The sequence below is a fragment of the Pogona vitticeps genome, chromosome 4 (genome assembly GCF_051106095.1).
Source record: "Pogona vitticeps strain Pit_001003342236 chromosome 4, PviZW2.1, whole genome shotgun sequence".
NCBI classification, from domain to species: Eukaryota; Metazoa; Chordata; class Lepidosauria; order Squamata; family Agamidae; genus Pogona; species Pogona vitticeps.
The window spans coordinates 123,329,227-123,356,450 of NC_135786.1; the positions used below are offsets into that span (position 1 = coordinate 123,329,227).

The 27,224-nt window shown below is 40.8% G+C and overlaps 1 protein-coding gene and 1 long non-coding RNA gene across 4 annotated transcripts in view; one reads left to right on the plus strand and one right to left on the minus strand.

The window, feature by feature from the left end:
- LOC110081644 (uncharacterized) overlaps positions 1–27,224 on the minus strand; it is a 65,766-nt gene that overhangs the window by 35,907 nt on the left and 2,635 nt on the right. The window contains exon 2 of one of the 3 annotated variants that reach the window (XR_012086629.2): positions 24,667–24,780. The exons of 1 other annotated variant lie outside the window; for it this stretch is intronic. This is a non-coding gene — a long non-coding RNA (uncharacterized LOC110081644). The remainder of the gene's footprint in view (positions 1–24,666; positions 24,781–27,224) is intronic. One more of the 3 variants, XR_012086628.2, reaches the window with a different exon arrangement.
- On the plus strand, positions 590–13,796 carry MYOC (myocilin). The gene is made up of 3 exons (XM_020798521.3): positions 590–1,279; positions 5,610–5,738; positions 11,855–13,796. The coding sequence occupies exons 1-3, from the start codon at positions 730–732 to the stop codon at positions 12,637–12,639; spliced, it is 1,464 nt and encodes a 487-aa protein (XP_020654180.3). The 5' UTR covers positions 590–729; the 3' UTR covers positions 12,640–13,796.

Genomic DNA, 27,224 nt, shown 5'->3' on the forward strand with positions numbered 1-27,224 from the left:
CTGATTGGCTGATGGACAGAACATTTACAATGAGATGGCACCTGTCTGGTTGATTCATAAGCTGAAGGGATTTTTCTCTGATTCTTAAAGGCCTTAGAATACAGAGGAAACTCCTGTTGGTGGAAAGCAGCTGGGAGATTATCTTCTCTGACATTCCCAAAGACCCCAGCCACATTTTGTGCCCCCAGCCCTCCTGAGCTTTTCTCCCCCAAGGTATAGGGTGTTGCTTGGTCCAAGAAGAACCATAACAATTCCTCGTCACCCACTTTCCTCTAACAAAGCAATATTCATTCAGTGTATTTTGTGGTACTGCTCTATTTCCACAGCTTTTTACCGGGGGGGGGGGAGCTGTATATTTAGGATGTCAAATACAAACATTTAAAAGTAGTAGCTCTGTCACAAGCTTCAGATTCCAGAATCACGGCCCTTCATAATCAAGTGCACATTTCCACCAAGTCTGCTCATACACATGAGCTCTCATTGTGCCTCTGTGAGAAAAGAAAGATCCCAAGAATAGGCTGCCCCTTTAAGAGAGTCCAGAAAGCTCAAGATGATTTCTGTTATTCTGTGCTGCTTCTGTTTCTGGCAAAGCAAACCCCCTCCTGCACTTCCCTCTCAGCTGTATAAAGCTGAGGTCTCCAGGAGCTCAGTTTCAGAGAGTCAGCAAAGGCCACTTGTACGCTGTGCTCCTCAGAAACTATGTGAGTTTAAAGGACCATCAGCAAAGCCATGGAGGTGTGGATGACTTGGCTGCTTTCTGTGTGGCTGATGAGCGGGGCATTAGGAAACACTGTCCTTCTCCACAAAACGAACGACCAGGATGGGAGATGCATTTATTCTTTCAGCGTTCCCAGCACAAATGAAGCCAGCTGTGCTGACCAAAGTGAAGCAGTGACAGCACTCCAGCAGGAAAGCCAAGCCCAGCGTTTAGAGCTGGAGTCTGCTAGAGCAAGGCTTACCCTCCTGGAGAACCTGGTCAATCAGCTTTATGGAAGCCAAACTGCAAGGAGTAACTCTTTTTCCATGGCGAGCTTACTTCAAAGAGAGGTGGAAGGCTTGAAGAAGGAGCAAGCCCAAAGGAATACTCAGGTCCGCAGGCTGGAATCCACCATCAGCAACCTCCTTCAAGACAAGGCTGGGTTAGAAGAAGACAAGAAGTGGCTGAAGGAGGAGAAGGATGAACTGGGAAGGAAGCTGGAGGTAGCTCTGCTGAGAGCAAGCCGTTGTCCTGAAACTGGAGAGGCGGGCAGCAGGGACGCTCTTCAAGGTTCTCAAGGAGGTATGTATGCCTAGAGATCAGGTAGAGATCAGAAAATTTATCTCTTAAAGAGCTGCGAGTCAATGAGCTTTTGGGGTGTAGCTTATTTCTCGGGGTTTTTTTTCCTTACAATTCTCTTTTCCCTTTTGGAGACAGAAGGGTCTCTGAAGGGCAAGGAAAGTAGCAGCTCTGCGTGTCCCACTGTTTTGCAATACTGCCAGACACATGTATATAACTGGGAAAAGGATTCTTCCTGAGAACTTCAGCTTCACAGAGTAAGACAGCAACAAGAAGAGGAAAGGCATATTTCTAGTTGACAGGCAGCATAACTTTGGAAGTATGAAAGTAATGCCCGTATCAGGTATTCAGAGTACTTTATATTAACACGATGGCAAATATTTTCAAAGAGATTTATCCTCCAGGAATTTACCTAATTTCTTTGTTTTAAACACTTTAAATTTAAATTTACTGTGGACCATCATGGTAGATAAATCAGTGACATCTTCACATAATAACGTAGTCAGTACCATAAAATGTAAAGAGTACTTCTCTCTGCTGTGAAATGGTTCTTATATCCTTTCCCTCCATATTGTTCTCTGTTTTGTAACCCCCTCATGTCCTATTCTGCCCCTTATTCATCCTTTTCTCCAAGCTAAAAAGTTTAAAATATGTTTGGCTAAATCCTAGCTAGAGTAGGCCCACCAAATCAATAGAAATATGGAAGCTTTAACTCAACTATTCAGTGGCTCTCCTCTCATTGGGACTAGCTACTGGATTTAAGCCATTGGCTCATTTTCTGAAAGAAAATTATGTAAGCATGCCTTCTGTTCTGGCAGGCACCTGGTTATCTGCCTGTTCTCACACTGGTTGTGAGATACCGTGAGTAATCTACTGGAGATAATTTCTCTTCTGTGCCACATTTAGTCAACATAATACTAGCCACAGTCTTCCCCCCCCCCTCAAACAGAAGATGCTTGATCATTTAAATAGTCAACTACCATAAGATAATGTCTGGAGGTGGGGGGAAAAGATTCAGCCTGACAAACGTGACTCCACTTACAGCTGATATAATGACATTCTGACTGGCTGTTTTGTTTCCAATACACTTCTGATTTTGCAATTTGAGGCTTCCGGAGCTGCTCCTGCTACAGCAATCTTCCTGAACAGCCCTCCATACATGCTGGGCTACAACTCCCCCACAAGCCCCAGATGCTGAATGACTGGCAATGTAATAGACCAGCATTCCTCAACATGTTACCATAGTCTCTCGAGACTGAAGGATGCCTACGGAGAACTCAATACAGAGCCTTCCAAACATTTTGAACAACAACTCCCACCATCCCCAGAACGGCCTTTCACAGTGATAGGCATCCATCATCTGCATAAACTATGAGTGGTCATCTAAGAAGCATTAAAGTACTAACCATGTTAGTCTGTTTTAGCATGAAGAATATGAACAAAAAAAGATAGTGGTCCCTCAAGGATTTAACAGATTTAAGTCAGTGGCAGAAGTGGACTGTAATCTGTGAAAGCTCATAGTGAACTACATCTGTCAGTCTCGAAAGTCTCACAATCTTCTTACTTTCGTTCTCTTTTTGGTACTCAAAACAGATGGGGATCCTTCTGTGCTACCCTTGGTATGGATCTTCTCTCCTGCTCCCCATTGTGCCCCCACTTCCTTCACCAGCCCAGATATTGAGAGCTTTAGTCAACATTCCCAACTGGGTAAGATGTGACCTCAACAAAAAGCTCCCAGTAAGCACAGATGGCTCACCCCTTCATGTCACTGACAAAGTCAAACGCTACTCTGGTCCTGTCACTAAGAGGCCCAACATTAGCGCTATTGATGGTTGATCTTAAGAAGGAATCCGACCAAGCCTAATGTTGCACCCACCTATGTGGGTGCCCACCTACATTCTTTTACCATCTCATCTTGCATTTAATTTCAAGCAAATAATCATACATTTTCTTAATTACTTTACCATTTGAGCCCAGCAGAAGTTTATCGAATATTGTTTGTTCTGTGTAAAAGCCCTCTATTTTATGTTTTCTATACCTAAATTCCACTTGTGCTTTGGACCACCAGTCTAGATATATGTTTTGTGTTTCTAACTTTTCTTTGAACCTTAACTCACAATCCTTTTTAAATAAATCTTGATATCTTAGAGCTTTTGCTTCTGTCATGAGGTTAGGTTGTGTAAAGGCTTCTATGGGTGATACCCAGCCTGGTGTTTTTTGGTAAATCTGCTGGATGATCTTTTTCCAAGTCTCTTCTTATATACGAGTTGAAGCTTTTCTGCTCTTTATCTTTTTGTACCATAGAAACCCATGCCAACTGAACTGCAAATCATTTCATTCCAAATTGACTAGTCTATCATTATCTAAAGTTATCCATTCCTTTATCCAGACTAATACACAAGCTCTATAATACAATACCCAATCTGGGAGACCAAAACCTGCTCTTTGTTTGGCATCTTGCATTGCTTTGATTTTAATTCTTGGTTTATTAACCTTCCCACACAAATCTCATGATTATCTTGTTAAGTTCTTGAAAAAATGATTGTTTAATATTATGGGAATTGTCTGAAATAAAAATAAAAATTCATAACATTCATTTTGATGGTTGCTATTCTTCCCATCAATGATAGCTGTAATTTGTCCCACCTCTCCAAGTTATTCTGTATCTCTTTAATCAACTTCATATAATTATCTTTGAATAATGTACTAGTTTCCTTTGTGATTTGGATCCCTAAGTATCTGACTCTCTTCTCTTCTTGAAAGTTAGTCCTTTCTATTAATTTCTGTCGTTCTTGATCTCTCATATTTTTAACAAGTATTTTTGTTTTATTTTCATTCTTGCCATAGCAACAAAATTCATCAGCATCTCCATCAGGTCTTCAATTGAGTCCAATGGATCCTCCAATATAATAACTAGATCAGTGGTCGGGGAGCAGGGGTGAATTACCCCAAATGGGGTAAAAGTGAAAATCCTGGGGGTAATGAGCAGAGCGCTACCCCCTCCCTCCCACCTCCACCCTCCGCAGCCAAACCTCAAATTGTAAGCCACCTCTCCCTGTTACTTCCTTGGTTGCAACAGGGCACTTGTAAATCCTCCGTTCTTTCAGAGATCAGAGATAAGCCTGCTTGATTGGTTACAGCTGTGGAATAGCCCTGGTCAATCAATCAATCCAGGGCTTCTGAATGACTGCTTCCACCGGAGATGATTGCGAGCAAGCAGGAGGAGGGAAAGAATCAAGTTAACGAGGGAAGGAGGGAAGGAAGGTGCGAGAGACCGAGGGCTTCATCAAGCGTATTTAAATGTATGTAGAAAATGTATGGAGAAAATGGATGAAGGGAGGGAGGGTGGATGTGTGTGTGTGTGTGTGTGTGTGTGTGTGTGTGAGAGAGAGAGAGAGAGAGAGAGAGAGACAGAGACAGAGAGACTGACTCAAAACTATGAAAAAGAACAGGCAAGCAAAACAGAAAGCTTGAATTAAGGTGGGGGAAAAAGGGTGGCTTTTTAAGATGCTGTCTAGGTTTGTCATTGCTTTCTTCCCAAGAAGCAGGCATCTTTGAATTTCATGGCTGCTGTCACCATCTGCAGTGATAATGGAGCCCAAGAAAGTAAAAAAGTAAAATCTGTCACTGCTTCCATATCTTCTCCTTCTATTTGCCAGGAGGTGATGGGACCAGTGGGGGAAAAAGAGGGGGAAAGCAGGACTCATCAAAGCAATTAATCAAAGTCATTCCTAGAAAGCACTTTCTTGTGAGGGGAAAAAACAGGAATCATCAAAGTGCTCTGATTCCTCCTTTCCCCCTCCATTTTCTAGTGAGGAAAGTCCTTTCCCCCTCCTCTTTCTTCTGAAGAAAGTGGAGGGGGAAAGGACTTTCCTCGCAATAAAGTGCTTTCTTGCGAGAAAAGTAGAGGGGGAAAGCACTTTCTTGCGACGGAAGTGGAGGGGAAAGCAGGAATCATCAAAGCTAAGACTTCTTTTAAAGCAATGTGTAGAGGTTTGGAAGAAAGTGGAGGGGGAAAGCACTTTCCTCGCAAGAAAGAACTTTCTTGTGAGGAAAGTGCTTTCTCCCCACCACTTTCCTTTAAAGAAAATGCTTTCCTCTTCCACTTTCTTCGCAAAAAGTGGAGGGGGAAAGCAGGGATCAAAGCGCTTTGATCCCTCCCCCCCTTACTTCCATGTATAGGACAACCCTAAATTTTTAATCTAAGCATTTTAGAGAAAATTATCATTGTATACATGGAAAAATACAGTGTATGTTATGCTATATCAGTTCACTTGGGCATCATATTTCTGGCCTTCTATGTACTTCTTTTCATTTCCTCCTCCTTCTGCAGGATCTAAGTGGAACACAGAAAATTTAAGCTACCAAGAGGTCAGATCAGAATTGATGGAAGTTTCTGCACCCCATCTCTTCCAGGAAAACTCAGCACCCAGCCACCCTGATGCAAATGTTGGGGAACCAGGTACAAAACTATCTACATTCCTGCTTCTCCTCCAGCTTTGTTGTGCCTGTTATCCTCTGTACTCTTATTTTATGTCCACCAGTTGCAGAACTTTCTTAGTACTTATCGTGTTAAATTCACAGCATCTGGAATAAATTCCTGCACATTTTGTTTTAATCCAAAAATAAATGGAAAATACCTTTAATGTCACTCTCATATTTCAAAACAGAGGCACTGAGAAATTGAGCCTAGCATCCAATTTTAAAGAAGCAGGCAGGTACTAAAAACAGAATTCCATCCTCTATAAGAACAGAGCTTGGACCACTTTCTACAGCTCCCAGAAATACTGACTGCTCCACCTGGCAAAATTCAGAGGTCTTAAAGTAAGGGTTCAACTACACTGCAGTTTATCCTGCAGTCTGAGCTGCAGTTTTCAGTCAGTGTTCCACTGACTACATGCTGTACAGCTTGCTGTGAGTATTTCTGTTCCTATTGCATGGCCATTGATTACATTTTGTTTTGCTGACATGGACTATTGGGGTTTTGGTTTTTTGCAACAATTCCACCTGCATCACTTTCCCTCAGTTTGTAGGATATATGATCACCTATATTGGTCCAAAGGGGCAGTGGTCGATGTGTCCTAGGTGATGCTGATAGTGATTTATTCAGTGGGGTGGGTCATAGCAGTACAACAACAACATCCCCCTCCACTGTGCACTCTCATTTTTGTCGGAAGAATTTTTTTCTAATTTTTTTAAAAAAACATTTCTTTCAAATGTAGCAATACATTAAATAAGTGCTACCTTCATAATTGGCTTACCAAATTATTATGTAACTGCTACCATCTTTTAAGTCAATGTAGGGACATGTTTTTAATGTATTGGGTTGGAGAGGGAGAGGGACCCTAGGGTCTTTAGCCTATCATCATCATCCCCTCCATGGGCACAGGCCTTGTTGAGATAGAAGGGCTTGCACACTTCAGTGAGGTTGAGAGCTATGCTGAAGGGTCTCCTAAGCAGAAAGGTCTCAGCTGAGAAGCCAGACCAACTGTGTCCACCAACCGTCAATTATGATGAGAGGGAATAAACAGAAATCCATACCGGATTGGTCCTCAACCGGGTCAACAAGGACCATGTCAAATGCTATAGCCCCTGGGCATCTGGTGATAAATGGGCTACAGGCTCAGCAGACCATGTTGAGGAATCAGGACAGGCTGCTGCAAAGCTACTGGAACAATGTAAATGCAAAATGTGGACTTTTGCTGAAAATCGAGAACACAGAACAATGACCATAATATGGAAGACAAATGGAGGGTAGAGGTAGAGACAGTAGTGGAAGAAAGCATATCAGTAGAGGAACAACTTATGGAACAACCCAGAAATTACGAGTTGACAGAATGGCAAACATCACTGAGGGAAAAAATAGTAACCCATTTTATCCAGAACACAGAAAGACAAAGGCTCCCCAATTTGTGCCAGTTACAAAGTAAACCAGTAAAAGATCTACTGAGTGATGCAAATGTAGTCATCAGAACAATCACAACCAACACACTAAAGGAAACAAACCAGCTCATGTATAGCGCAGCTACCATAATAACCACAGAACTTGGTTACAAGCTGCAAAAAACCCAGAAAACCCATGACACTCCAAAATGGAACATTTGGCTGGAAAGAAAAATAAACAAATTACGTAGAGACAATAGCAACTTAAAACATTTGGAAGATTCAAAACTTAAAAATGAAAAAGTAGACACCGGACTATGTAAAATATATGACCTAGAAAGGAAAACAATCTTTGAAACTATGGAATAATTAAAACAGCAGGTAACAGCAAAGAAAATTGAAAGATACGATGGAAGCTTGAAACAATATAGAGAAAGCGCACAATTTTGAAATAACTAACAAGTATACTATACATCACTAGGAGACGATGCAAAGCAAAAGAAATTAGGCCCAAGTAAAGATGATGCTCTAAAATTTTGGAAATAAATATGGGAAATAAATGCACAATATTGTAATAACAACTGAAATGATTAAGAGCCAAGTAAAGGCTGTGAAAAATTGGACAGCACCTGGTCCTGATGAGCTGCACAGATTTCGGTTAAATCATTTAACAAGTCTCCATGAACGTATAGCTATGCAATTTAATCACTTACTCAGAAATTCTACAACTCAAGATTGAATGACAACAGGCCGCACATTTCTGATAATAAAATATCATCAAAATAGCAATGAACCCAGTAATTATCATCCAATTACATGCCTTCCAACAATGTTCAAGCTCCTCACAGGAGTACTGGCAAGATCAATATATGATTACTTAACTGAAAACTCCCTGTACCTAACAGAACAGAAAGGGAATTTAAAAAGTCAGGAGGCACAAAAGATCAGCTGCTTATTGATAAAATGATACTGAAGAATGCAAAAAGATGAAAAACAAACTTTAACATGGCCTGGATAAGACTATTAAAACGCATTTGACTCATTGCCACACAGCTGGTTTAACACCTGTCTAATTTTTGAGGGGATTAGTAAAAACATTCAGAAGTTCCTCAAAAACAAAACAAACCATGGAAAAATGGAAAACTAACTTAATGGCCCATGGGGAAGCAACTTGGGAAGTTAGCATCAAAAGAGGAATATTTCAAGGGGATTCTTTGTCACCACTGTTGTTTAACATCTCACTAATCCCCAGGCCAATTATCTTAAATAAAACTGGAGGGGGCTACCATATTTCAGAACAAGCAGGAAAAACCAATAATCTCTTATACATGGATGACCTAAAACTATATGCAAAAAGTTCCATGGAGATAGACTCACTGCTAAACACAGTGCAAATATTTAGTGAAGACATCCAAATGAAATTTGGAATTGACAAATGTGCAGCTCTGTCTATACACCATAGCAAGATCCAAAACTAGATGGAACAGAGTTTAAAAATGGCAATATTTCATCACTCTCAAGTGACGAAAATTATAAGTACCTTGGAATACTAGAAACAGATAACATCGCACACAGAAAGAACTGACAGAAAGGGAATATATAAAAATTTTGCAAAAAATCTTAAAATCCAAATTAAATGGAGAAAATACAATCAAAGCCATAAACACATGAGCTGTTCCAGTAATTAGATACCCAGCTGATTGTACTCAAAATGAATTAGAAGAACTGGATAGGAAAAACATGGAAACGAATGAACATGCATCATGCACTATATCTAAAATGGGAGGTGGACACATTGTATTTATCACAAAAAATTGGAGGCTGTGGATTACTGCCAATACAGCAGGCAGTAGAGGAGGAAAAGCTGAAATGATATTAGTACAAGTGGAGAAAAATTCCTTAAGGCAGTAAAAACTGAGAATATTTGGAAAACAACAGAAACAAAGGCTTAATATAAGAAGCAACAGTTTGAAAAAAAATTAAACAGCTGGAAAAATAAACCACTACATGGGCAACACCTGCAAACTATTGATGGAACACATGATCATAATTCAACATGGGCATGGCTGAAACTGGAGACCATTAAGAAAAACCCTGAAGGCTTCATTTTTGCTGCACAAGAACAAGCGGTCCAAACTAATGGGATAAAAACTAAGATTCAAGGAATTAGGGCTAACGGCAAATGTCGACTCTGCTGAGAAAAAGCTGAAACTGTGTCACACCTCATCTGCGGATGTCCAAAAATTGAGCAAACAGGGCATGCTGATTCATATTTGTCATCCTCATCATAAACCATCCTATTCCCAACAGGCAAACTAGAGATTTAGTTAGTTCTGCTCTGTGCTAGACTGACAAATTGCTATGCCAATTCAGCACTGTATCACCAATCATTTTTTTTTGAAGGGAAGAAGTCAAGATGAAGGACAGATGAAGAGGAGGGATGTAGGAAAGGGGTTAAGTAGAGGGTGATGTTGATAGGGTAGGAGGCTGTGATTCAGAGGAAAATTTAACAATTGGAAAATGCAGTGTGGACTTGTGCAATAAAACATTTGTGTGAATAGCAATTTTTTTAGCAGTAGAAACTACTGGGGCATGGAAAACTTCAAATAAACCTAGGGCAAACCTCCCCAAGATCAGCTGAAAAGCAAACCCACCTGCTTATCAGACTTCCATTTCTCATTTCCTGCTGAAATCATACCTCACTAAAGGGACTGAATCACCTCTTGTACTCCAAGGGGAAGTGACAGAGTATTCTTTGATGGACTGGGGCTGGAAATTAGAGTGAACAGTCGAGCTAGGCTGTCTTTCCTTGGTTGCGATCCACCAGATATTTCCTACACAAACCCCACTAAAATAAAATTCCCAGCCAGCCATTCAAATAAATATCATTTTAAGTATGCTAGGGGAAGTCTACTGAAGACAGTTCACCAATTGTAATAGCTGAATAGAACATGTATATTCAGATGTTGTGTAAGAAGATTGAGAACAAGTGACAGAACAGCAAGAAAATGATGTTCCCAAACATTTGTAGGTTTCTGGCATGGTTCTGAGGGACCAAAACAAAACAAAAACAAACAAGGTCTTGTATGGCACCTTTAAGACTGACAAATATATTTCTGCTTGAGTTTTTGTTGTTGTTGTCCCACTCTTCGTGACCCCATGGACCAGAGCACACCAGGCCCTCCTGTCTTCCACTGCCTCACAGAGTTTGGTCAAATTCATGTTGGTAGCTTCAATGACATTTTGCTGCATCAAGGAGAACTGACAAGTTATGTGCAATTACAATATTATCTCAAGTTATATCTATCAGGTGATATTAAGAAAAGCTGTGTGTAGCCCAGCAATTCTGTACAGAGCTGACGAATATATATGCATGCCATATGTTAAATATCCTTATTATGTTATTGCCAGCAGTCACCCAATGCCTTCTTTGCGTCTCTTGGAAACAGACCCTTCCTGGTGCTGTTACTTCCAAGAGGAAAACTGCATTTCTCCTCCTTTCTCATTCAGTTCTTTTCTTCAGTGATAACAACCTTGATGTTCCATTAAAATAATTATATTTCACATATGTTTCACATTTGAGCTCCTGACAAAAGCCCAGTGCCTGGGTGAGGACTTCTCTTTTTTGATGTACTTAGATTGTTGGTTTATATGAAAACGATCTGCACCATCAGAAATTTTTTTCAAAGTGTAAGTCATGGATGTGCAAGGAACAACTGGCCTATAAGAATACTGATACATGAAATCCAGAACAGGTTTTTGGCCAAAATTGGAATCTAGTCACTAAACTAGTAGGTTCTACATAAAATTATGCCCCTAAACTGGCACCGTTGAGGACCAGTGTGTTGCAGTGGATAGAGTGTCATCTTGGGACTTGGAAAACTGGGGTTCAAATCCCCACTTAGCCATGGAATCTCATTGGGGGTGGCAATTAAAATTACTCATGTATAAAATGCAAGTCAGAAATGACTTGGTGGTACATAGCCCACATATACAAATGCATTTAAACTTTAAAAGGTCTGGATTTTGGGACACAAAATTTAACATAATGGCCACAAAAAGTTCTGTGGCACTTCAAATACTAATGCATTTATTATGGCTAAAGCTTTAAAGGGCTAGAGTCCATTTCATGAGATGGATGAGCTGTTATCCTAAACTGGCAGCAACTAAGTTGCCAGCAATCCTGGAGCCACGATTTGGAAGGTTGAAGGCCTGGGAACCTCCAACAAACAGCTCAGGGTAATTACAGTCGGTGAGATGGTGGGGATTACGTTTTATATTCAGAAGTTTCCAATCTAGCCACCTTTCAGGATGTTATTTTCATTATTTGCTTTGAGAATTTATAACCCGTCTTTTACATATACCTGGGAGATTCTGAGAGCTGGGAAAGACATCAGTTGGAAGGTTGCTGCTGCCAACTGGAAGCTGATTTTGCCTAACTTGATTGACCTTGGAAAGGAGCTGAGAAGCAGTAAACAACTACTTTAATAAAAATGGTCTAAGACAGACTAATGTGTTAATATCTGCTCCCCATTAATTTCATTTCTAAAAATAAGATGGCTGCTATGCCAAAGGGGCTCTTTGGGTTCACAGGCAAAAACTGAGAATAGCAAATGTTTTTTTTGTTTTGATTTCAAGGCATACTAGTCTTTCACACATTCATATTAATATAAATGTGCTTATTTCCTGAAACAGGCTGTGGAACACTTGTATGGGTTGGTGATCCAGTGACCTTGCGCAAGGCAGAAACCATTGCTGGCAAATATGGTGTGTGGATGAGGGACCCACAACCGGTGCCTCCGTATACCCTCAATACAACTTGGAGAGTTGACACTGTTGGTGTGGATGTCCGTCAGGTGTTTGAATATGAGGATGCAGACCAATTTATTAAAGGCTACCCTTCCAAAGTGCATATATTGCCCCAATCTATGGAAAGCACAGGTGCTGTGGCTTATCGGGGTTCACTCTATTTTCAGAGGCGCAGGTCCAGAATATTAGTGAAGTATGACCTAAAGACTGAAGCCATTACAATCCAGAAGGAACTGCCCAATGCTGGCTACCATGGACAGTTTCCCTACTCATGGGGTGGCTATACAGACATTGACCTAGCCATTGACGAGGTGGGGTTATGGGTGATCTACAGCACTGAAGACGCCAAGGGTGCCATTGTGCTTTCCCGGCTGGATCCAGAAACGTTAGAAATTGAACAGACATGGGAGACAAACATCCGCAAGCAGTCTGTGGCCAACTCCTTCATGATCTGTGGCTCCTTGTATACCATTAGCAGCTACTCATCCCCTGAGGCCACAGTGAATTTCATCTATGGCACCAGCACAGGAACCAGTGCACCACTGAACATCCGTTTTGAGAACCGCTACAGATATAGCAGCATGGTGGATTACAACCCCACAGAGAAGAAACTGTTTGCTTGGGACAACTTCAACATGGTTGCCTATGATATCAAGCTTTCCAAACTGTGATTTGCTTTGAGAGGGTAGAAGTGGGAAGATGTAGTGTGCCAGGAAGATTAACACAAGGCACGGTGTTGCCTGGGGCAGAAAATCTGCATGGCCAATTTCCCTCCTATTGACTGAAAACAGCGGGCACAAACATCTCCCCATGAAACCGCGGCACTGGAATAAACAGGAATTATGTAATGATGCCACTCTGGAGCTATTATCTTCTTGCACAATTTTCAATGTGGTTTGCATAAAACAACTCTCTGTGGACTGTCCCTTCCCTATTTCAGTTTGTTTCCAAATGGAAGTTTGTTTCTGCATACCATACACTGCTAACTAGGGATGCTACAAATGAAACACAAAGGAACTCCTGACATCCATTCAGCAGACTCTTCTCCTTTTGAACAAATTCTTCTGGGCTCTCAGCCTCTGAGCAGAGAATTCAAGACTAGTCCTAAGGGTGCAGTCACATGTGCCAAAAGAACCCCAGTTATATCGCTTCTGTCATTTTAAAACTTGTTTTAGAAATTTCCGTTTGCATGATGCATGGACAGCACTGATTCATTTGGCCAGCCAATCAGTTTGTTTCCCACCTTGCTGGCATTACTGTATGTTTTATTAATTTTTTTCACTTTTAAATGTTTTATATAACTTTATTGAACGAAGAAAGACATAAAGCAAAGCAAAGCGTGCTGCTTACATACCGCCCCATAGTGCTTCAATCACTCTCTGGGTGGTTTACAAGTTAATTAAGCAGGCTACACATTGCCCCCCCCCCCCCGCGAGCTGGGTACTCATTTTACCGACCTCGGAAGGATAGAAGGCTGAGTCAACCTTGAGCCGGCTACCTGGGATTGAACCCCAGGTCATGAGCACAGTTTTAACCACTGCGCCACGAGGCTCTTTTTGCTTATACACAAACATTCCAGTTTTACAAAATGCTTATCATATATCCACTTACAGCCTAATGTAACCCCTCTTCTGCACTTGATGAGATCCACTCCCCCACTCAGGACTAGTTCCATGTTCTTCATTCTTATATTTCAGATTGCCCCATTTCTCTCCAATTATACATTGATTCTTCTTCGAGTGTATACCCTTTCCCTTTCTGAAACACATGTACCAAAACCCAATTCTGTATTTGTTTAAAATCATTAAATTTTGTCATTCCTCTTCCATCCTTAATTTTACAGGTTAATTTATCATTAATTGCCATATTCAACATTTCTCTATATCACTCCTCCATACTAACTTGATTACAGTGGACCCTCGACTTACAGACAGCTCGACTTACAGACTTTTTGAATTACAAACTTCTCTGGTTGCAAAATTTAGGTTTGAATTGCAGCCGGAGAATCAACCTACAGACCAGAAAAAAACCAAAATGGAACAAAAACGGAACAAAGACAGCTGGTTACGGGATTAATCGTTTTCAATGCATTGTAGGTCAATGGAGACTCGACCTACAGAATTTTCGACCTGCAGCCACCGTTCCAATATGGATTAATTCCATAAGTAGAGGGTCCACTGTATTACTTTTCTAATTTTTTGCTAAAATTAATCTTGCAACCATCACCATTATAATACAGTGTTCCCCCTAAAATGAGACAGGGTCTTATATTAAGTTTTACTCCAAAAATGCATTATGACTTATTTTCAGGGGATGTTTTATTTTTTTCATATACAACAATCTATATTTATTAAAATACAGTCATGTCATCATCTTCTAGTTGCTGCACAGTGGTGGAGGGTGTGGTTTCACTTAACTGGGGCTTATTTTTGGGGTAGGGCCTATATTACAAGCATCCTGAAAAATTGTACTAGGGCTTATTTTCAGGTTAGGGCTTATTTTGGGGGAAACAGGGTAATTAATTCCTTTTCTTCCCTTTTCAATTGATTATTGTTAACCATATTCAACAAAGCAATCATTGGGGAGATTTGTACATCTACACTAATTATTTCTCTTATGTCCTTGAAAATCATTGTCCATCCCTTCTTCCTTATTTCAGAAAACCACCACATATGTATATACTTTTCTTTTTTACATCTTCAACTTAGTGAAGGCATATTTTTATTTATTATCAGCATAGCCTTTTAAAAATGATCCAATCCCTGTATTACTTCAATCTTCATCATTTTGGCAAGTGTGAATAATGTTCCTGTTGATTTATTTACTTTGCAAATGGGTTGGATTTTGAAGTGCTGTGGCAACTGCATGGACACCCCTTCTTATGCCCTTTTTATTATAAATGCTTAGTGATTAATGAACTACTTTTTCTTTAATATTTTTTTCTCCACAACAGGTTACTGATATATCACTTTGATGACGTCTTCCCTACTCTAACTATTGTCCCTACTTTTGTGTGGCTTATAGTTAATTTCCCCCTTAGCTTTTCAATAACAAATCAAAGTCCTTTTTAATGCTGCCCTCCATTTTTCTACTGACATATCATACCAAGTGGTGTGTCAATGAACAGTTGGAAGTGACATGAACATGGCAGGTATATGCTGCTGCAGCAATGTATCATGTTTTTTTTTTAAAATAAGAGCATTTTTGGACAGTGGGGACGCAGAAACATGACAGAAAATGACTTGATTTATATAAGAGGTCAGTGTAGCCTACAGGACAGGTACAAATAGCAAGAAATGTACCGATTAAACTGACTGCCACATGAATGATCTCAACAGTATATATACGTGACAAGACATACAAATGTATCACTATAAAAAAACAAGGAAAAAGTAACAATTCAAAGGGTCCTTATAATTAGGCCTTTGATTGGCAAGCAAGGGGATGAGTTATAGCTAGTGAGTAGCAAGTTACTTGCACTTGATAATAGTTGATTCAGCACATAAATGTGCTATGACAGTGATTGTAGAGGCAAACTGCCCATTGCATCACACCATTATAATATGTGTGTTGGCTCCTTTTCCATTGCAAAGCATATCTGGCAAGGAATTTCACAGTGGAGAAGGGGGGGGGGGTTCCTATATTTTTTGCACCCTGCTGTTTTATCTCTAGAGTGAAGTGGCTTTCTCCTACCTTTGTATATTAGACCCCTACTTATGTATGGAATGAGATGAAGAGAGGTCCAGAAATTGGATGGTAGTGAAACAGCAGAGGTTTCAGGAGAGTAGAGTTCATTAGAAATATACTTCCATCACCATATCTTTTATAGCAGGAATCCTCAACCCCTGGCCTGCAGCCCGGTGCTGGTCCGTGGGCTTCCTGGAACTGGGCTGTCGATACGGATCTCTGTTGCCCTCACGGTGGGCATGTCACACTCACAGAGGGGCGTGTCACACTCACGAAGGGGCGTGTTGCATGCAAGCATGACACCCCCCTCCGCGAGTGCGACATGCCCACCTGCAAGCACGGGGGTGCCCCCACCCCTGGTGCATGGTGCCCGCATCCCCTAACCAGTCTGTGGTCCCAAAAAGGTTGGGGACCGCTGTTTTATAGCATTTAACATACGCAATGAGTGTGCTCTAAATAAATGCCAGTCCCTGCCAGCAAGGCTTCAGTCTGCTTTCTGCATTGAACAAAGCCCACATAAGGGACAAATCAAAAGAGATCTAGTCCAGGTATAGAAAAGAGGGAGACAAATGTTCTCAATCACCAGCAGATTAGCTGTAGCTGTCAGCAGTGTAAACACAGCTAACAATCTAAGTCAGTGGTTCACCTTGGCCCCTCAAATGTACTTGGACTACAAATCCCAGAAACCCTGGCCAGCACAGCTAGTGATGAAGGATTCAGGGAGTTCTTGTTTAAGAACATCTGGGGAGCCAATGTTGGGGACCACTGAATGATGCAGTAGCTCCAAGGAATGGGAGCCTGAAGTCCTTTTGAGTATCAGCAACCACTACCCTCAGTGCTGAAACTCGTGAATTTAAGCCAAAGAGCTGTTTCATTCCTGCTGCTTCTCATTATACATGTTTTTGACAAGTACCCAAAAAAGCTCATAGTTCTGCGTTAGGCAGGTGCTAGGAAACTGCTGGTGCTAGGCAGCTGTTGGAGGAAAGGGCTATGGACCGGGAGGTGGCTCTGCACCTTCTAAGGTAGCTTGCTGCCTTCAGGTGTGATGAACGAGGTTCCATTGTCAGTATTCAAAAAAGACTACATTTTCAATTCAGTAATCTGTTGATAGCAAGATACCTTGGGCTGTTCCCTGGTGAAAGCAGTGATGAAATAATTGCCCTCTTGGGGGTTTCCTTAAGTGCAGAAGGAAGCTGTGAAGGTGGCCCAGTGGAGAGTGTGCTGTCCCCAGAGGATACAGCAGGGGAGAAAATAGAGTGAGAAGGAGCAGGCAGACCAAAGGGAGAACGCAGTGGCGGAAAAGGAGAAGACAGAATGAGGTGGGAAATTTGAAGTGAGTTTAGTGGAAGACCGTGGGGAATAAGAAAGGGGTGGCACAAGAGTTGTCCGTTTGGCAGGAGAGTATAAGTAGCCAGGGGGAGTGTCGGTTTGAGGTGGAATTGGAGCTGTGGAAACGAAAGAGGGAGCTGGAGAGATTGAGAGAATATGAACGAGTGAAGACTCAAGAGCTGTTAAGAGACTTCCCCAATCTGAAGCTAGGTGGGCTGCTGCCAGATCCCGTACCGAAGGAAGGCAGAGGTGAAATATGAGACCCTAGAGAGGTCAGTGGTAGTGTTCCCGAAGAACAAAGGGAGAAGGCAGCAAGTGATTAGACCAGATTCATGGTACAATACTCCCCCTCCAGAAGGACACTGGGCAAGACACCCATGATGCGGCACCACTTGCGCAGTGCGGAGCGCACCCCTCCGGAAGCCAATAGATGCCGAGACGTTTGGCCCAGCACCCCTATGAGTTCAATGGATGGTGGTCAAGATTATGTGTTGGACAGTTACGGCTTGTTGCCTGACTTAAGCTTTTTCGATCCCATCATGAGTAATGCTGATGTACCTGTTACTAATAAATAAGGAGTTGTTAAAGTTAAGAAGACGTCTCCTGTGGTATTTCCCGCGCAAAGTGAGGAGTTGTCAAAATTTGAAACTGAACCCATTCACAGAAGCCCACATGCATGTAATCATTGCGGAAACACACGAGCTTCATTTTAAAATCTGCGTGTGTGGAGCTCTGCAGGAATTGTGTTGCTGAATATCTTGTGTTACTGAGTATCTTATATAGTACGTTGAACTCTGTCTACTGCTGCTTTGTGAAATGTGTAATTATACTGAGGATTTCCAGATGAGACATGTTTTAGATAGTCCCATAGTGATTCCTCCTTATCAGAACATCAAAGAGCCAGACTATTAAGAGGTATGTGTTTTCTTTCAAACACTTCAGCTTGTCTATACCACTTCATTCTGTAAGAAGAAAAGTTTAATATTATGGTTCACAGAATCTTACTTCTGCAATAGAAACAGCTCTCTTTCAATCCCCCAAACCCCATCTATGAGAAGGGAATGATAGTACTGGCCTACTCTACCTATATTAGAAAGATTACAGTTAAATTCTATGTGCATCTAGTGTTTGGAACACAAAAAATTATACCAGTTCTAAAATCTAATTATAATTAAATGCTCACATTGCTTGTGTGATGTAGAAAGTTTGAGCTCAGTAATTAACTGCTGGATACCTCAGTGGTTTAGGTATCTGGCTGCAGAGTCAGAGACTGGGAGTTTGATTCCCCACTCTGCCTCCTTGATAGGGGCTGGACTTGATGATCCATAGGGGCCCTTCCAGCTCTGCAGTTCTAAGATTATTATTATTATTCAAAATCACCAAGCAAAGTCAATAAAAATTATAAAAACATTGAATGGTAATATATAACATACAAGTTTTAACCAAAAACCTAACTATCTGTTACATATTGGTACAGTATGTATGCTGTTCCTAATATTGCTGATTGTTCTTTTCTTATATCTACAACTGCTTATAATCCTGTGTGAAATCTCTTGATATTATTCCTATATCTCATTATTATTATTATTATTATTATTATTATTATTATCATCATCATCATCATCATCATCATCATCATCATCATCATCATCATCATCATCATCATCATCATCATCATCATCATTCTTAATCTTCCACACAGCATTGAAGATTTCTTTTAGCTTGTTCCCTGAGACACTACACGAAGTTGCCAAAGTGAAATTAATAAACACTAAACTTCCAGCAACCGGTGTTATGAGTGTGGTAATCTCTTGGTATAATGTTTCTTGCTGGGCAAATTTTGCACCGTTACTGTCAGTAACGACAAGCCCAAAAAACAGCATCTGAATTGGCAGAGATACTACATGGGTAAATGGGAAAGAACCTGCTAGCAGTTAATTGTACCAGAGTTTGCAATAAGACCAAGGTGGAGTTTGCAATAAGACCAAGGTGGGCTCTCACTTCTACTCAAGAAGGAAAATTCTAAATGGGTTGAGATCTCCACTAAATTACACCTCAACGAAGAGAATGTTTTCCTTTTTCCCAATCCCTACTGCTATTAATCACATCTTTCTCTGCCATCGTTACTGGTGGCATAGGTATCTGTTGGGGGCCCTAGCATTCTGCCAGGGCTACTGTTGAGATTGGCACCATTAGGCCCCTGCACATTGTCAAGACTGTAGCATTACTTGGGGGCAAGTAGAATTCATGGTTTTGCCGGGGTTCCTGCAGTATTTTCAAAACTCACTGCAACATGATGCTATATTGAGGCATTGGCCAAAATCCTTTTGCAGAATACCGACTCTTGGTGACCACATGGATCAGAGCATGCCAGGCCCTCCTGTCATTCCATTGCCTCCTGGAGTTGGGTCAAATTCATGTTGGTAGCTCCAATGACAAAAATACCACATACATAAGCAGAATTGTGTAAGCTGTTTCCACAGTATTTTGGCTGGATGTCATGTGCCTATGTACCTAAATGATTGCACAACTCAGGTATATCTGAGCATAAGACAGACAGGTAGAATGACTGAACACACGAGCTACAGAATTTCCATTTCACTCTACATGATTGCAATAGAGGTCTGGCTCCTGCATCCAAGAATATTGAAGGAAGTGGCTGAAGAACTCTCAGAACCACTGGCTATTCTTTTTTTAAAATCATGGAGGGTGGGTGAAGTGCCAGATGATTGGAGGAGAGCTAATGTCCCTATGTTCAAAAAGGGCAAAAACAAGGAGCCTGGGAATCACAGACCAGTCAGCTTCACATCAATCCCAAGGAAAGTTCTGAAACAGATTAGAAAGCAGTCATTCTGCACCCTGAAAACAATGCAGGGATAACTAGAAGCTAGTATGGATTTGTCAAGAAGAAATCCTGCTAAACTGATCTTAGCTCAGACAGAAACAACATTAAAAAGGATCTTGATCGGCTGAAAAGAACAGAATGAAACTGAAGAGGGATAAGTGCAAAATTTTAAATCTAGGAAAAAGAAACCAAACACACAGTTACAAGATGGAGTATAATTAGCTCAGTAATACTACATGCAAGGAGGATCTTGGAATTGTTGTCAATCACAAACTGAATATAAGCCAAGAGTGTGATTGTGGCTGCAAATGAGATTTTAGACTGCATTAACATAAGTATACAGTAGTCTCCAAATCTGGTGAGGTTCTCCTCTATTCGGCACAGGTTAGACCTCATCTAGAGTACTGTGTCCAGTTCTGAACACCTACTTTAAGAAGGATGTAGACAAACTGGAACAAGTTCAGAGGAGGGCAACAAGGATAATCAGGGGACTTTTTAAAGTCATTCCCCCTGGTGGGATTGCTTTGGATTTGGAGGAGGAAGTATAGTCATAATGGATCTAAATTACACCTCTGGGGTGTTGGGTTGGAGAAATTCTGCTCTGGGATGGAAGGCCTTCTGTTACAAATGTTGAAATGACATTTTAATATTTCCTCCATCCCATCACTTCCCTCCAGCTCTACCCTTACCTACTAAATGCTACTAACTTTTACTCCTGAATTTGCCGCATACCACCTTTTACCTCCTATGCCCTGTCCCCTACATCCCAGCATACGGGCAACCTTAGCTTTTGTATGTAGAACAGAACTAGCTTGACAAGATGGATTGAATACTAACAAACTCTTGAGCTGGAAGTAACATGGCAACTCTTCCCATAAACTGTGGACCTTTGGTATACAAGTGTGACTTCATCAAAGACACCTAGCTAGCCAATCAGAATGAGTGACTGATGACAAATCCACATTACTTGATCAGGATGGGCACCAGGCTGGATTGTGCTCTGAAGCATCTCACTTAAGGTTAACAGAATTTAACAACCTGAGCATAGTGATGCAACGGAGTAGCCTGAGAAAATTTCTGGTGTGTGGAAGATGAAAACCATCAAGGGGGAACCATCTGAGCAGCAGCTTGGAATGTAAAGAACCAACCAGAAAATTTAAAGGTCCACTTGGGGCAGAGCTTTAACAGTGAGTCTCTTTCATAAAATTTGTCAATGGGTTTTTTTCCCAAAAGAAGATACAAGCTGTATGGAGAATGTTTTTCAAAACATCTTACAGACTGGGATCCCTCTTTTGCCTGGCAGAACTCTTGGTTTGTCACTTGCCAAGGAGCGGCATTCCACAATGTGTTTCTTGGCAAGAGTACTTCTACTTGCATTTGTCACACATCACAATAAATGTTCCCAACAGACCTGACTGTTTGGAAATGCAGCAACAGCTAGAATACTGTACCTTGAAGTACAACCCACCAAAATAGATTGTCTATATCTTATAGCTAACCTGTGTGGTCCTAGGCAAGCTGCATGGTCCCAGAACGCCCCAGAAGAAGGGGATGGTCAACCACTTCTGAATGATCACTGCCTGTGTCTTTACTGACTTGACACCACATGGTTATTAGAATGCCTTATAGAAATTTACTACTCTCTACTGTTCTCAGCCTGATGAACAAAATTAAGATGTTACATAAATCATTTACATGGGGGGGGGGGGAGAACATTATTCAAATAACCAATTAAGATTCTTTCAACATATTTAGACTAACATGCTTGATTACTGTTCCTAATCCTTAGGGACTCTTTCTCAGCTAATAAGTTCTGAATAGTATTCCCTCATATTTCTCTAAACTCTAGTCAAATTGTCATAGGGACAGGTGCTGTAGAGAAATTTTCCTCTCCCTCATGCCTTTGAAGCTGAGCCTGATTCTAGAACTCTTGTGGAAATTCCCTCTGGTGAGGGATCTACCTGAAACTTCCTGGCACTGCCTCCACCTGAAACTCTGCTCTGGGGCTCAGATATTCCAGCCCAGCTCTCTCAGCAAAGGGGGTTTGGGGATTTCAAAGATGGCCTTCAGGGGCCACATGCTGCCCATGGGCTCCACTTTGCCCATCTGTGCATGATCATTATCATCAACATCCCCACCACCACCAGAATAAATGAACGAACAAACAAACAAATGAATAAATGTGTCCACCAACCATAAATTATGATGGAAAGGGATAAACAGAAGTCCATACTGGATCGATCATTGCCTGAGTCAACAAGGCCCTCACCCAATGCTATAGCCCTTGGACATCTGGTAACACATGGGCTACAGGGCTCAGCAAACCCTGTTGAGGAACCAGGACAGGCTGCTGAAAGGATACTGGAACAACGTAAACTCAAAAATTGGACTCCTGTTGAAAATCAAGAAAATTATAAAATGCCATTATGAGGCACATCCAACAGCCCATGTTTTTTGAAAAAGAATGATGGAAATTTAGAAAAGGAAACACCCAAATAGTGACATAACTGAACAATGATTAATTAACCACAGAAGGTTTATTATCTGGAATAAGAAGTGGAATTGCAAGAACTAGAAAAGCTGGGAAATCACTGATATTGCAATTCCAGGGGATGCTAAGGCTAAAGAATTAGAAAAAACTTACAAAATACAGAGATCTGGCAACTTTAACATCTCAGTGGTTTCCATAGCCATCAGGGCTTTGAAAATAATATTAAGAAATTTCACACAGTATAAGTTGCAGATTCCAGAAATAACATCACTAAGCTACAAAAAACAGTTTTGGAAAGAAATGTGATAAAACTGAACTGGACATAACAAAGACACCTCATGGATTAAAGACATTTGTAAAGAAACTTAAGGAAAACTAATGCACAATATTGTAATAACAACTGAAATGATTAAGAGACAAGTAAAGGCTGTGAAAAATTGGAGTGCACATGGTCCAGATGAGCTGCACGGATTTTGGTTAAATCATTTAACAAGTCTCCATGCATGTGTAGCTATGCAATTTAATCACTTACTCAGAAATTCTACAACTCAAGATTGGATGACAACAGGCCGCACATTTCTGATAATAAAATATCATCAAAATAGCAATGAACCCAGTAATTATCATCCAATTACATGCCTTCCAACAATGTTCAAGCTCCTCATTAGAGAAATGGCAAGATCAATAAATGATTACTTAACTGAAAACTCCCTGTACCTAACAGAACAGAAAGGGAACTTTAAAAAGTCAGGAGGCACAAAAGATCAGCTGCTTATTGATAAAATGATACTGAAGAATGCAAAAAGATGAAAAACAAATTTTAACATGGCCTGGATAAGACTATTAAAACGCATTTGACTCATTGCCACACAGCTGGTTTAACACCTGCCTAATTTTTGAGGGGATTAGTAAAAATATTCAGAAGTTCCTCAAAAACAAAACAAACCATGGAAAAATGGAAAACTAACTTAATGGCCCATGGTGAAGAAACTTGAGAAGTTAGCATCAAAAGAGGAATATTTCAAGGGGATTCTTTGTCACCACTGTTCTTTAACATCTCACTAATCCCCAGGCCAATTATATTAAATAAAACTGGACTGGGCTACCATATTTCAGAACAAGCAGGAAAAACCAATAATCTCTTATACATGGATGACCTAAAACTATATGCAAAAATAGACTCACTGCTAAACACAGTGCAAATATTTAGTGAAGACATCCAAATGAAATTTGGAATTGACAAATGTGCAGCTCTGTCTATACACCATAGCAAGACCCAAAACCTCGATGGAATAGAGTTAAAAATGGCAATATTTCATCACTCTCAAGTGATGAAAATTATAAGTACCTTGGAATACTAGAAGCAGGTAACATCGCACACACTAAGGTTAAAGAACTGACAGAAAGGGAATATATAAAAAGACTGCAGAAAATCTTAAAATCAAAACTAAATGGGGGAAATACAATCAAAGCCATAAACACACGGGCTGTTCCAGTAATTTAGATACCCAGCTGGAACAATAGATTGGACTCAAAACGAATTAGAAGAATAGGATCGGAAAACACGGAAATGAATGAACACACTACATCCCAAAAGTGGTGTGGACAGATTATATTTATTACAAAAAAATTGGAGGTCGTGGATTACTGCCAATACAGCAGGCAGTAGAGGAGGAAAAAAGAAGCTGAAATATTTATATTAGTCCAAGTACAAGTAGAGAAAAATTCCTTAAGGCAGTAAAAACAGAGAATATTTGGAAAACAACAGTATCATGATTCCCACAGGGCCACTGATTGTTTCACCAAACAAAGTGCTCACACTCCGTGCCCCGCAGCTCTCACCAGTTGATTTCATCAACAATACCTATTATTAATAATCAAGGTCCAGGCTATATGTCATTTTGAAAGAACCAACTAGAAATTGTTTATTAATACAGGTGTTGACAGAACAAGCAATGTTGTTAACTCTTAGACAAATATTCTCCTTTATCCACTCTCAACCACCACTCTCCCGCCCAAACTCTCTCTCAATCTATCTCTATCTCAAAACCCTATCTATGTCTATCTAAACTCCTCCTCCTGCTGCTGAGTGTCTTATACCTCGTGACTCTGTGCCTCCAGCACTCCCATTGGTCTATGAAAATAGCATATGAATATTCATGCAAATAGGCTATGAATATGTCCTGGGTCAATGCCACAAACAGAAACAAAGGCTCAATATAAGAAACAACAGTTTGAAAATAAATTGAACAGCTGGAAAAATAAAACACCAAATGGACAACACCTGCAACCTATTGATGGAAAGCATGATCAGAATTCAACATGGACATGGCTAAAACTGGGTACCTTTAAGAAAGAAACCAAAGGCTTGATTTTTGCTGCACAAGAACAAGCACTCCAAGGCAACATGATGAAAGCTCAGATCCGAGGAATTAGAGCTAAAGGCAAATGTTGACTCTGCTGAGAAAAAAGATGAAACTGTGTCAAACCTCATATACGAAATTCCAAAGACTGCACAAACAGATTACTAAATTAGGCATGATAGAGTAGAAAAATTAGTGCACTGGTCATTACGCAAAAAAATATAACTTGCCTAAAAATCCATGGAAACATTGAGTAGAGAAAGTGATAGAAGATGAGGAAGTCAATATCTTGTGGGATTTCTGGATCTAAACTGGTAGACACCTTGAACATAATATACTAGACATAGCAGTAATAGAACAAAGAAATGTCTGGATCATTGACATTGCAAATCCAGGGGATACCAGAGTTGAAAATAAAGAATTGGAAAAACTAACAAAATACAGAGACCTAGCAATCGAAACATCTCACTTGTGTATGTAGCACACTTCAGTGGTCCCCATAGTTATCAGGGCTTTGGGAACAATATCAACGAATTTCACATAGTGTTATAAGCAGTTGCAGATCTCAGAAGTCACAGCTACAAAAATGGCAATATTAGGAACAGCATACATACTGTGCCGACATTTAACAGATACAGGTTCTTAGGTTTTTGGGTAAAACGTGTGTCTCTTATATAATACCAGTCATTTTTTAAAAAAAATTTATTCTTCTTGCCTGGGTTTTAATAATAATAATAATAATAATAATAATAATAATAATAATAATAATAATAATAATAATAATGTATTATCAAGTTGATTCTAACTTAACAGTAATGCTCTCCAGGGTTTCTAGGTATAAAGTATGTAGAATTGGTTTACCACTCCCTTGTTCTGGGGCACTCTGGGGCCATGCAACTTGCCAACGCTACCCATGCTAGCTTTCTTCTGGAGGCACAGTGGAAAACTCAATTCTTGATCCCAAGTGCTCCAGCACTTCATTACATAGGCAGCACTTTATCCAAAAACCATGAAATAATACACACATTCAAAACATAATCAGGTGACTATACAATGTTTCTTCAAAATTGAAAAACAATTTTAACAGATCAGTCCAAAGGTCCAGGTAATCCAGCCTCCTGCTTCCCACAGAGACCAACTACAATGGTGCCTCGACTTACGAACATCACGACTTACGACCAATTCGTGATACAACCAGCTCCGGCTGCAAATTTTTGCTTTGACTTGCGACCAGAGCTTTAAGTTACGATTGGAAAAAAGTCAGGGAAAAAGGCGGGTAATTCAAACTGCTAACTGTTGGTGGTGAAGAGGCTGCTTCTTTGTAGCTCTTTCGCCCCAGCGGTTAGAGAGTGTGCATTCAGAGGAGGCTTCGGACTGCCTGGTAAGGTGCTGTTTTCTGCTTTTTAAAAACTGCCTGTTCTGGGTGGGTTTTGCAGTGTAGTTTTGGGCTGGGGGGTTTATGTTTCTGTGCTGTGATGGGTCTTGCAGTCTTTGTTTTTTGGGTCCCCCCCGGTGTTTCCTATGGGTTTTGCAGGGTTTGTTTGCTTTTTGCTTTTCTTTTTTTGCATTTCCGATGGGTCTTGCAGGGTTTGTTTGCTTTTTTGGGTTTTTTCCCTTCGGCCAGAATGGATTAATCGCATTTCCGATGGGTCTTGCAGTGGCTTTTTAAATTTTTATTTTATTTTCCCCCCCGGCTGGAATGGATTAATCACGTTTCAATGCATCCTATGGAAAATGGTGTTTCGACTTACGACCATTTTGAGTTACGACCAGCTTCTGGAATGGATTAAGTTTGTAAGTCAAGGCACCACTTGTAGATGCTTCTAGGAATCCCACAAATGGTATGAATGCAACAGCATATAATGCGAAAAGCAACTCTAAAGATCTTCCCACGTGTCTCTGTCTGATCTCTACACTTGGAGTAGTGAAGTCACAAATCCAGAAATGCAAGGGTCCTCCAAGATGGGAATATTCCTTATTATTTTCCATCTGCCCACCACTTTTTCCCCATGGCCTGCATACACACACATTTGCATACTCCAGTTCATGACTTTGCTGCAACCAAATGGGGGATGAAGTGAGAAGGCAGAAGTCAATGGGCAAGGCTTTCCTACTAATTAGAGATGGTGATGTTTATATTTGTAAACCAATACGAATATCCCCATCCCAGGTTTCACCTAATGCGAATCCAACCTCGGAACCAGCCTGTCCACTCACACGTCACTGCACCACCAGACTCCCGCTCTTCTTGCCAACTGCGGAAATTGTTCTGCTGTCTCCCTGCTCTTCTGGCCTCTCAGCAGCCGTGTAAGGAGACTTGTCCTACCGCCCCATACCTGGAGTGGCCAGCTGAGCCAAGAGATGCTGGAGCTACTTCCGCGATTGGTGAGAAGAGTGGGAGGCTGGCAGTGTGTGGGTGCGTGAGTGGATGGGCTGGTTCTGAGGGATGGACCTGCACTAGGTGCACCTGAGATTGGGATATTTGTATTTGTCTACAAATGTGAATATCCCCATCTCAACTACTAACTCCTTTCTGCTATT

Excerpts from the sequence above, each read along its gene's own strand:
- MYOC (XM_020798521.3), top strand. The coding sequence starts at position 730 with ATGGAGGTGTGGATGACTTGGCTGCTTTCTGTGTGGCTGATGAGCGGG. Across the intron at positions 1,280-5,609 it reads TCTTCAAGGTTCTCAAGGAG|GATCTAAGTGGAACACAGAA; the intron begins GTATGTATGCCT and ends CTCCTTCTGCAG. Across the intron at positions 5,739-11,854 it reads TGCAAATGTTGGGGAACCAG|GCTGTGGAACACTTGTATGG; the intron begins GTACAAAACTAT and ends TTCCTGAAACAG.